This window comes from Elephas maximus, chromosome 23, assembly GCF_024166365.1.
Source record: "Elephas maximus indicus isolate mEleMax1 chromosome 23, mEleMax1 primary haplotype, whole genome shotgun sequence".
NCBI classification, from domain to species: domain Eukaryota; kingdom Metazoa; phylum Chordata; class Mammalia; order Proboscidea; family Elephantidae; genus Elephas; species Elephas maximus.
This window is the reverse complement of record NC_064841.1, coordinates 72,240,299-72,252,728: the sequence shown is the minus strand read 5'-3', so window position 1 is coordinate 72,252,728 and position 12,430 is coordinate 72,240,299. Positions and strand designations below refer to the sequence as shown.

The window sequence follows — 12,430 nt, the reverse complement described above, 5'->3', positions numbered from 1 at the left end:
CCAGAATAAATCTCTGTTGTGATCATTTGTTACAGCGACCACAGGAGCCTAGTAGTGTTGGGAAGAGTATAGCATTTATGGTAGAGTGTAGCACTTAGAGAAGTCGCACAGTATTTAGGAGTTTGACAGTGGTGTATTTATACATATCACATATTTTAAGAAAAAATGGCACCAAAGGGAAGTGTCAACTAGATTCTTTAATTTGAAATGAAGTAATGGGGAAGTTAGGTAAAGATTTTCAGAGTATGAGAGACTTGGTCCCAGTTAGCAGTATGGTAAGTTGGTTTAAGACTTCATGTCAGGCCTTAAGATGAAGGGCAACAATTAAAAAACACGCATTTTGGACATTAGTGTAGTGGCATTGTGTAGAATGGCTGGAAGAACAGAGACTGGAAACAAGGAAGCCACTGAAGGCCTGTCAAAAGATGGGGGCTTGAATTGGTAAGGCGGCATTAGAAAGAGTATATGAAAAATTGATAAACATGGTGAGTGATAGAACACGTAGAGGAAGGAAGAGGAGAAAAAGGAGAAGGAAGAAAAACCTTTCTGGTGTAATCCTTCATAATGAATTAACAAGCATCACCAGCCATTTGAGGAAAACTTCAGCTCACAAAAGGGAATGAAATACAGTGAAACCTTTAAGAGCTCAAACTCAACGAGACTGCCTTGTTTCTTCCGGGTCTTACAAGTGGTCTGCCTTTGACAGGTTTTACCATTTTTCTAATTGCTCATTTTCGTGGAAAATATTTGAATCTTCCTTCTCTGGCAGGTTTCCACCATACACAGGTTCTGGTTTTCACAGGTTTTACTGAGCTAGTAAAATCTTTCCAGCAGCATGTTAAACAGGTTATACACCGTGGCCAAGTAAAATTTATTCCAGGAATGCAAGGGTGGTTCATCATGAGAAAAGCAACGTAATAGAACAAAGGAAAAAAACACATGATCATCTCAAATCCCACACCCTTTCATGATAAAAATACTTGCTAGAAAGTTAGGAACAGAAGGAACTTTCTCAGCATGATAATGAGCAGCCCACAGTTAACATCTTAATGGTGAAAGACAGAAAGCCTTCCCCTTAAGAACAAGACAAGGATGCCCGCTTTTCATAAGTGCTGCTCTCGTTATATTGAAGGTACTAGCCAGAGCAGTTAGGCCAGAAAAAGAATTAAATGGCATTCTAATTGGAAAGGAAGAAATAAAACTATCTCCATTCACAGATGATGTGATCCTTATAGGAGATCCCAGAGCCTGCAAGAAAGCTACTAAAACCGATACATGAATTCAGCAAAGTTGCAATATAAGATCAACACACAAAGATCAGTTGTGTTTTATACACCAGCAATGAACAATCTGAAGAGGGAATTAAGAAAATAACTCCATTTACAATAACATCTAAAAGAATAAAATGTGCTTAGGAGTAATTTAACCAAGTAGTAGGTTGAAAGACTTATACACTGATAACTACAAAACATTGTTGAAAGAAGTTAAAGACCTAAATAAGTGGAAAGACAGTGCCGTGTTTATGGATTGGAAGACAATATTGCTAAAATGGCAGTACTGCCCAAAGTGATGTACAGGTTCAAAGTAATCCCTACCATAATTCCAACAGCCTTTTTTGCAGAAGAGGAAAGCTGACCTTCAAATTAATATGGAATTATAAGGGGCTCTGAGTAGCCAAAACAATTTTGAGAGAAGAAAAGGCTGAATGAATGACTCACCCTTCTGATCTCAAAACTTAGTACAAAGTTACTACTATGGTAATCAAAACAGTGTGTTACCTGGCTTAGGATAAACATTACAGACCAATGAGATAGAATTGTCAGAGATAAACCCACGTGTCTATAGCCAGTTGATTTTTCAACAGCAGTGCCAAGCCCATCTTATGGGGGAAAGAATAGTCTTTCAGCAATTGGTGCTGAGACAACTTGATTTCCACACCTGAAAGAAAAAAGCTGGACTCCTACCCCACCCTCACACCATATACAAAAATTAACTCCAATTAGATCAGTGGCATAAAGACAAGAGCTAAAATCCTAAAACTACAGGCATAAAGGTCATTTTCATGACATTGGATTTGGCAATGGATTCGTAGGCACAACACACCAAAAGCACAAATAGCAAAAGAAAAAAACAGATAAATTGGACTTCATCAAAATTAAAAACTTGTGGGTCAAAGAGATTACTGAGAAAAAGAATCTACAGAATGGGGGAAAATGTTTGCTGGTCATATATCTGGTAAAGGCTTAACCAGAATATCTTAAAAACTACTACAATTAACGACAAAAATCCCAATTAAAAATGGGCAAAGTATCTGAATAGGCATTTCTCCAGAGAAGACATACCAATGGCCCATTGAACATGAAAAGATGTTCAACATCATCAGTCATTAGGAAAGTGCAAATCAAAACTGCAGTGAGACATTACCTCAGACCTGCTGTGGTGGCTCTCATCAGTTACTGAAAAAAAAAACAAAAACAAGTGTAGGCAAGGATTTGAAGAAATTGGAACTCTGGTTCATTGCTGGTATGAATGTCAAGTGGTGCAGCTGCTGTGGAAAACAGCCGTCGGGGGTCCCCAACTCATGGCTAGCCCATGAACGATGGGATGAAATGCTGCCCACGACTGGCTGCGGATCAAACCGTTGTGATTCATAGGGCTTTCGTTGGCGCTTTTTTCAGAAGGCCTTTCTTCCTAGTCAACCCTGGTTTGCAAGCTCTGCTGAAACCTGCCCAGCATCAGAGCAGTACGCAAGTCTCCATTGATATGTGGGTGGTGGTTGAGCGTGAGTCCATTGCCTGGGAATCGAACCGGGGTGTCCCACATGGAAGGCAAGAATTTTACCACTGAACCACCACCTGGCAATTCCACTCCTGGGTTTTTACCCGGAGAGAATTGAAAACAGGGGCTTAAACGGATACTTTTACCCTAATATACGTAACAGCTTTATTCGCAGTAGCCAGAAGGTGAAAACAACCCAAGGGTCCGTCAACAGGCAAAATGTGATATGTAAACACAGGAATGTTTTCAGCCATAGAAGTTCTGGTACATGCCTCAACGTGGATGACCCATGAGAATGTTACACCAGGCGAAGTAAAGCAGACTTCTGCAGAAGGGCACAGACTGTGAGAGTCCGCTTACATAAACCATCTAAAAAAAAAAAAAAAATTTTTTTTTTCTTTTTTTTAGATAGTCAAATTCATGGAGACAGGAGGTAGAGGAGAGGCTGGCAGAGGCTGAGGGGAGGAGGGACGGGGGAGTTACCGATGAATGGGCCCAGAGTTTCCGTTGAGGGTAGTGACAAAGTTTTGGAAAAAGTGGTGATGGTTACCCAACTTGTGAACGTAATGTATACCATTGAAAAGTATTCTTAAAATGGTACATTTTGTATATTTTGTCATAGCCAATTTTTTTGTTTGTTTAATTAAAAAAGAGGAAGGAGGATGAATAATAAAGAGAACCAAAAGAACTGACCCTAAAGGAAAGAGATAATTAGGACACAGAAATTTTAAAAGGCGCACGTTTAGTTGGGTGGTTTGGTTTTTGGTTAAATTTTAGAATGTGAACGATAAAGAAAATCCTGAAGGCATTACATTTGTCTTTTGGCAATATTATAGAGCATTCTTTCTAAAGTTCTGGGAGGCAGTGATTTGTGTACCCAATATCTCATACCAAGCTCAGCTCTTAATGGTTTCTTTTTGAAGCCATTTTCTTCCTTTTAGATAATATGGAATCTCAGGAGATACTATCTAAAGTTGAAGTTTCAAAACCATATTTAAGGTTATAAAGGTAACAGAAAGAGGAATTAATTGAGAGGGAAAAGGAGTAGGGAGAGTGGATGGCGCTCTCAATTCTCTTTTAGGTGGTGGCTAAGGATATTCCATAATGAAAGATGTGACACGTTATGTACCTTAAGTAGGTAACAGAATAATTACATTGCCATGGGGCAGAGAGAGCTCCCTGTATTTTATCCTGTTTGATTTTGAAGTTGTTTTTAATCTTGTGCATTTTTAAAATTTTATTAATGTAGTTTGCTATGGGTTGAGACTAGTTGCAGAAAATTTCTTTTTAATATTCATTGTTTATCTAAAGTGGAACATCCCATTATATGAGTTACTAAGATGAGCCAAGGAACTAAAATTGCAAATGGTAAAGTGCGTCTTAAAAGGTTAAGAATGGCAGAGATCCAAATTTCTTCTCTAAGTAGTGGCATGGTTTCTAATTGTTTTATTTTTCATTGTTTCCTATCATTCTCATAACCACTCCCAACAAGTATTTCTATCTTTGAGTGGTTTTTTCTTTGTAAAATTACATATATATTCCAAGTTGAGTTTAGTAGATTTCAGTATCCTTACCTGCCAAAGAGCAAGGGGGGAGGGGGGGATGCTTTGAAAAGAGATTGTTTTTTTGTTGTTTCTAAGCGGTAAGCCCTCTGTGTAAGGTGATGGGGTAAATGGGTCTTTCACCTGTAATGGTATTTCGGTTTTGTCTTTATATTCTGTCTTGGCAGTCACTCTTTGGGATGGGTGGGGTGCAGGGCTGAAAACCACCTTCGTGAGACTGAGGAACAGGGTCCTGAGCATAACCACCAGGAGGGCCTGCCTTCATGGCCCTGGCGTTGTTGGCTTTCTTCCTAACCTCCATGTCTGTCCACCACATGACCCTGTGGTGAGTTTAGTGGTGTTCTTCTGTGCACAGAGAGACACTATCGTGGCAATAATGCTTTCTTTTGCATAACTTTAGAATAAAAGGGAGAGGGCAGAATAGTGCTGGACGGATACTCTCTGGCTAGTAGGGTTAGCAGGAAGGAAGCAGGGGATCCAAAACAGCGACTACAGAGGGAGGCTGGCGTTTAGAAAAAAGACAGCAAGTGAGAAGGTGTGTGGCCATACCACACTCGACAGGCAGATAAACAGGACAAATAACTATCAACTGAGAGCCACTATATTAATAGGAAAGGTGATCCGTGTCTCTTGGACTAGGCTTTTTTTGTTTTTGCTTTTCCCAAGATGGAGTTGAATAACATTTATGTATAGTTTAAAGCTACAATGAACGAAATACAAGTATCTGTATGTAAAGGCAGGGTTTTCACCTGCTCCGTTCACTTCTTAAATCATTTTGTTACCGAGTACTTCTAATAGGCACTGTGTGGTTAGCGCTGGGGTAACACTGTTGAGCTATAGTCTCAGAGAAATTGCATTTCCCCTTCTGCACACGTAAACTTTATCACTTCTATATTTTAGACTTTAATAAAAATGAAACTTCCCCTGGTTCTTTACCCAATGTAATCTCAGTGCAGTAGAATTGGTACTTTCTGTGTGTGAAGGAAGTTTGTCTCTGGGAAGGGCAGTCGTACTTTTCTAAGCCGTTTTAGATCAGATGAACCTTAAGCAGCCTTTTAAGACTCTCGGTCTTTGGCACCAGAAATAAGATTCTCCCATTTGAAAAGAGGTTATCTGAAAATATTTACTTGGGAACAAAGAGAAGGTGAATATATCCGGAAAGGCAAAGAATTACCTGGATCGGGAAGAGTATTAACATTTGTTGTTGACATATTAATATGGGTCTACAAGTAAGATATTTATATTATGAAATTAGTATCTGACTTCTCCTGTACATTTAAAGACTTAAAATATATATTCAGTAATGTCGACGGCGCTGGGTTTTTGAACGACCACTTATTATTGCTTTGGGCTCACAACTCTTTTCTGCTAATTGGGCACTTAGCAAGGGGGAGTGAAATCTGTCATTTACTTGAACTTAGTTTTAAATTTAAGCTTGGATGGTAGGAGGTGCCAAAGTAGACTTTGTTGCCTATGTCAGGGTTTTTACTTGGAGCAGCCTCTTTTCCTTCCCTCTCACCTTTCCTCTAAGCCTCAAAGCCAAGTGCAGCCCCCTTTATTTAATGTACCTTTCTAGGCTTGTCATATATTATTAATGGAATACTTTGAACTACTGGTTTGTCTAAAATGTCCTTTCTTGGCTTGATTTACGGGTGGGGGCGGGAGGGGGAGGTAAAGAGAAATGAACTTCCCGGGTTTTTCTCTCCATGCCGTTTTCCCGAGATGCTCCATGTCTTTCAGAGGAAACCCTTTATTTGCCTTTTAAGTCTAGTGGTATTTCTACATTTAATGCTTTAACTTAAAAAACCTTGTTTGTTTTTAATTCTTTGGTTAAGTAATGTGACCACATGGTTCAGATATTTCTTAGGAAATAAAACAGTAACGCCTCTGCCTTTTTCCCCTGTTCTCCCAGTTCTTATCTCTATTTTCAGAACGTATACTGAGTTATGTTTTTTATTTTTTCAGGATTTTTTTAAATGTATATTCAGGCAGGCAAATATATATATATTCTTATTCTCCCCTTTTTGCTACAGTATATGGTATTTGGTACTTTGCTTTTCTCATTTAACAGTACAACTTGGAGGTTTTTCTATTTGAGTACATAGAGAGTTCCTGTTTTGGTTTTCCTTTTTTTTTTTTAATAAAACAACTAGGCAGTATTCTGTTTTATAGATATTCCATAATTTCTTTAACCTGTCCCGTATTGGTGGATATTTGGGTTTTTTTCAGTCTTTCGTTTTTACAAATGGTGTTGCAATAGATAACCTTGTAAATATATCAATTCTACATGTGTCTAAGTATGTTTCTAGAATAAATTCTAGAAAATGAAATTGCTGGGTAAAAGCATTATAAAGATGTAATTTTAGATAGGTATTACCAAGTTCTTAGGAATTTTACTATTTTGCCATCCAACCAGCAGTACATGGGAGTGTCTTTTTCCTCTCAGACTAGCCAAGAGCCTATGCTGTTCACACTTTTGAATTTCTCTTAGTCTGGCAGGTGTAAAACATAGCATCTGCGCAATTTTAATTAGATTTCTCTTAAGGATTGAGGCTCTGCTTTACGATATGTTGTCAAGATTCTTTTATGCTGAGTTAGAACCTTAAGGAAATGTGAGTCAGTGTTGGATATTGCTAAAGGCTTCCCAAATGATTTTAGTACATGGCACACACCCTTTGAAAAGCCGTTACTGTGTTTTGATTCAGTGGCACCTACTAAGCTCTTATCCCAAATGTGTGATTATTAATTATGATTGTATAAAGTAATTGACATTAAGAAGAAAATAACTTTCTGTTATAGCTATCAGTGAAAGTCTTATGAAGAGGGTGGCAATGCAACATGGATTTTAATATACAGGTAGAATGTCAGTAGGAGGGAAGAATAGCATGAACAGAGGATAGAGGAGGCAGGGTAGAAAGAAAAAATAATTTGAGAGTAATAGAAACACTTTGGCACCAGATTATAGAAAGTGATAAATAGCATGCTAAGTTACAAAGTTAAGCCGTATTCATTGGACAGTTGAAATGATTGCATGTTTGAGGACAGGAAATAGTAGTGCTCAAAAACGATTAGCAGCATGGTATAGGATAGATTGAAGGACAGAGACTGGAAACGGGAATCATTTGAGGCCTGCAAGAGATAACGTGGCCCTGAACTGGCATGGTGGCAGTAGAAATGGAAAAAGAAAGTCTAGAGGAGAGAGAATATAAAAGAAGAATTAACAAACTTGGTGACTACGTACGTCTTTGAACGTGTCAGAGCAAGAGGGAGAAGGCAAACACTAAGCTGTAGAATTTAGGCGACCGTAAGGAAAGTAGGTGGGAAGACGTAGCAGTCTGCTTCCATAAAGATTACAGCCTTGGAAACCCTATAGGGCAGTTCTACTGTGTCCCATAGGGTCTCTGTGAGTCAGAATAGACTCGACGGTACCCAGCTACAGCTACAGTTTAAAAGTAGAACTGTTTATTTGGTGTCTTATAAAATGCTTGGCATTCACTCAATGGGTGTGTGTGTGTGTGTTTAAAGAAGGTAGAAAGGACTGGTAAGGTGGAAGAATTGAAATACTGAACATGTTCAATTTTGAAGTATCCCTAGGTGGTCGTCTCCCAGGTGGGATACCAGTAGACAGCTGGAAATATAGCTTAGGAGAAAAGATGTAGTTCAGCTCTCTGGATTTTCCATCTTGTGGGAATATAAAGAGCTAGAGATACTGAAATTACCTTTTCTACCTCAGTTACCTATCAGATTCCCACTATTTTTAATTCTGATCTTGATTATCTCTGGTCTTATTTGATGATAATGGATTTGCCCTTCCACCCATCTTCTAAGGCTTTTAGTCTACCCCCACACTGCTGTCTTAGAGTAAAACAAAGATTTTATTTAAATCTTTATTTAAAGATTGTTGGGTTTTTCTTCCCTTTTTGTTGTCCACAAGATAAAATCTAAACTTTTTGTGTTGCTTACCAAGGTCCATTACCTTTCCCACCTTCTTTCATAAGCTTGTAATCCAGTCACATGGAATTACTGTTCCTTGAACCAAAAAATATTGGAGACAAGCAGAATTGATCAGGTCGAGAACCTTAGAGTGTTAGAGAATATGTAGGAAGAGAGAGAACTGTAAAAAGACTATGTGAACATGAGAATGAATAAAGAGAAAGGTACTACATTTGTTTGTGTTTGACCATCTAGAAAGTAATTTCAGTAGAATCATGGGCATGGAAGCAACAACTTCTTAAAGTTTGACTTTTGGAAACAGGAAGGCAGCTCATAGGATGAAGTGATCAAGGTCAAATGAAGGGGAGAGTGGGGCCAATTCAGTGATAACGGGTTGAAAAGGCAAGAGTAAGAATAGGGTTTCTCACCCTTGGCACTGTTGAGATTTGGGGCTGGATGAATCTTAGCTATGGGAGGCTGTACTGTGCGTTGTAGGATGTCCAGTGATGTCCCTGTATTCTTCCTAGTGGATGCCATTAGCAACCTCCCCGCCCCCCCCCCGCCCCATCCACTCCTCTCGCCCTGTTATGACAGCTAAAATCATCTCTACACATTGCCGAATTGAGGAAGTGGGCATGGTATCTTTGGAAGGCAGGAAGAAGAGGGAGAGGCCTGAAGGAGGGGCTCCTAAGAATGGCCTGAATTTTCTGGTAAAGAGAGGAAATCACCTGTGGAGAATGCGGGAAGGAAGTCGTTTGCTAGAGGCTGAAGTAGATGAAAGTACTAAGGGAGTTAATTGTATCAATACGTGTCCATTTGAAATGAGATAGCCCGTCAGAGGGCTTCCTAATTTTTTCTGTGCAGGGAAAGAGATCTTTGGTGATTCTTGATTATGTGTGGTCATTACAGTGCAGCCCTAATGGGCTTTTCCTGAGCTTTTTTAGTCCCTTCTAATTATACATACAGTGTGCTAGATGACATACTCTGAATAAACCCATACCTTGTTGATAATTGACAGTGTGTTCTCTGCATGTGCTGAAGGTATAGATACAGACAGGTAGTAGAACAAAAGTTACACTGATCTCAAAGTTATGGACATTGCTTTCTGTTTTTAAAATGTATATATCCTTTTCCTACAGTATACTCATTTTTTGTGAAAACCAAAATGCAGAAAATGTGCAGGAACAATGAAAATAAATGGTTTTTGCCTAATTTCTTCACTTTTGAGAGACTTTGATACTTTTGTTTACTGTGTGACCTTCAGCAATTTAAAGAAATGTGCTATATTGTATTTCATATTTTGATTGTAAGTTACAACCTGATTTCTCAAATATTACTAGTAGAAGACACGGAATTCATAGAAAGGTCTGATTTTTACTTTTATCTTCCAGGCTGAAGAACAATTGAGAATTGTCGAAGAACAAAGAAAGATTCATGAGGAAAGGATGAAACTAGAACAAGAGCGACAACGTCAACAAAAGGAAGAACAAAAAATTATCCTGGGCAAGGGGAAGTCCAGGCCAAAACTGTCCTTCTCATTAAAAACCCAGGATTAAATTTCAAACTCTGAACTTTTTACAAAAAAAAAAAAAAAATGGAAAAACTTTGTATGGTAGCTTCATGTTGAAGTGGTTTTTTTTGTTTTGTTTTTTGTTATTTTAATTTGGAAAATATGGAAAATTAGCTTGTTCTAATAGGGGCTATGCTCTGCAATTCCTTTTCCCCCTTAATTTCCATTAAGTCAAATCCTTATCAGATCGTCGTCATCTTCTGAAGAGTGAGGTATTTTCACCTGTTTGGATTCTGTATTAGTGGTCTGAAGAAGAGCAGATCACTGTGTGTAAACTACAGATGGTCTGATAAGGTTTTTACTGGCTCACTGACTTCAGAGTTATACTCTGTTTATTACACCATAATGCTGGTTTTGCTGACTTTTTGTTTTTTTATATATTTATAAAAAAAGGAAAAGTTGGTAATTGCATTGGAAAATTCCCAGGGTATTACTGGACCTGTGTGGTGTATTGTGAACCCAGTGTCCTTGTGACACGGTTGCTCCTGATACAGGTAAGGAAACAGTTGGTCACCTCGATGCAGGATCTGTATACACAGTTCAGCATTGTCTCTGTTCAGTTTGCTTTTATTTCATTGACAAAATCAAACCAGCATTCCCCATTGTGTAAATAAATGATTTTGCTGAATAAAGTCAAAGTCTTAAATTCATATGTTTAAGCAATTTTTTTTAAAGTTCTGTTAAGTCTTAAAAGAGGGTGGTTTCCTTTTTGATGGTCAGCAATTGAGAAGTCTTAGAACTCTGCTCTGTTTCCTTTCTTCTGGTTTATACTTTTAACATAGGGTTTATATGTACATTAAATATACTTGTGAATTAGAATTTAATGGCTATTTTTACAAATACTCCTTCATGCTGATAAAGCAATTATGACAGCAGTATTACCTTTAAGACAGACTAACAGCACCCAGAGAAGAAGAGTTAAATCCTCAAACCTGTGCCTCTGTGTTAGGGTTTATAAGTATTACACCATAAATGATGCTTAGTAAAGAGTAGAAAAAAATGCTTCTAAAAATTTACGGACTCTTAGATTATTTTCAGGGTAGGCCGTCAGAAAGAGCTTTGTGCTTTTAAAGAAGGCTAGCCTAGTCAAATCGTCTTCAGTATAGGGTACTTGCACGTTTATTTTGGGGATAGGCACATTTAAACTTTTTACAAGGGTTTGCATGTGGTATTTTATGGATGAATTTTTCTTTTTATACATTAGAATCTGCTTCATTTATCCTCTCGTGTGTTTAAATCTGCTGGTATCAAAACATTATTTAAGGAAAGGATATGGATATAGAAGTGCTACCAGAGATGATAAACATGTCCTCAGAGTGGAGAAAATGTTTCCCGGTATTTTTGAGACATCAGTTTGGCTGATCAGTCTTTAAAATTGAGAACAAGTTAATGAGATGACTAACTGGTAGATGATTTTGTGTGTGCATGCTAGGAAAAAATGCTGTCGCTTTAGTTTGAGCTCTTCAGTGAGTCCTGTAGTAAGGAACAAAATGATCAGTTTAAGTATCTTTAAAGATAGAATTTTAAATAAGCATGAACTGTAGTGACAACTGGCTTTTAGTAAATATGATGTCTATTACTCTAAAATCAAACCTTCACTTTATTTTCCTAAAGAGTATAAGTGGTCTATAAATCTTTTTTATCTCTAAATATAAGTTAGCTCTAATTATTTCATGATTCTTAACTTTTTTTTTTTTAATGTAACTTTTTTGGTGCAGATTCATTATTCTGAAGTTCTGTATTCAAATTTTGAAAAAATGTTTATTTAAAAATTGTTTTGCTATACGTATTTTCTAAACATTGTATCTAAAAAAAGTTGCCTGGACTTAAAATGTCTGAAATCAGCTTGTGTATGCCTTTTAATTTTTTTAATTTTCGTACTTCCACATACGTGTCAAACCACAGAAGTTGCATAGTGACATTGCAGCATCTACTTGAAGATTGACTGCAGATACTGAAATTGTTCCTGTGCTTGGGAACTGACTGCTCTTCTCCGCCAGGCTGCAGGAAGAGGGTGTAATTGTTCATGTACACCCCAGTCTTTTTTTTTTCTGTGCTGCAACAATGTGTAGTAATTGGCTTTCTTTCCTTTGTTTCCACTGCCTTTGTGTACATACTATAAAAGTTCAAATTCTATCCCAGTTTATTAGCAGTTGAGATGTTCCCTAATTTATTAAATATGCCTTTATTCATAATTTGTTTTTTTAGATTACTCTTAATGCATTATAGAAGTAATTCTAATGACTGTTTATTTTTACTACAGTACTTAAAATATGTAGTCATTGCCATTTATATTGTGGAGTTTGCAGAATTACCAGTTGTATAAACTAAACCTTTAAATTAGCTTGGTGTGAGGACTCTTTACTGCTTGCACACAGGGGAAAGGATTTGTAGTTTGAAGATTTATCACTTGCATTTTCTTTATGAGGATGTAGCAAATTCAGTTCTCTTCTTACCTACTTAATCATTTTGTTGTCCTAGTGTACGTCCACAGCTTTTTTGTATTGCCACCCTTCCTTAGATAAGAATTTTCTGTGGCTTTGTATTTAATTCTCTGAAGTAAAACGAGCATGGAGTCCTGACTGAC

At 37.6% G+C, this 12,430-nt stretch overlaps 1 protein-coding gene across 1 annotated transcript in view; it reads left to right on the top strand.

Annotated features, from left to right (window-relative positions):
- ARGLU1 (arginine and glutamate rich 1) overlaps positions 1-10,493 on the top strand; it is a 29,674-nt gene extending 19,181 nt beyond the window's left edge. Inside the window, exon 4 of the mRNA XM_049867375.1 lies at positions 9,665-10,493. Coding sequence (XP_049723332.1) covers positions 9,665-9,829 — 165 coding nt within the window. The 3' untranslated portion in view covers positions 9,830-10,493. The remainder of the gene's footprint in view (positions 1-9,664) is intronic.
- Positions 10,494-12,430: the final 1,937 nt, after the last annotated feature.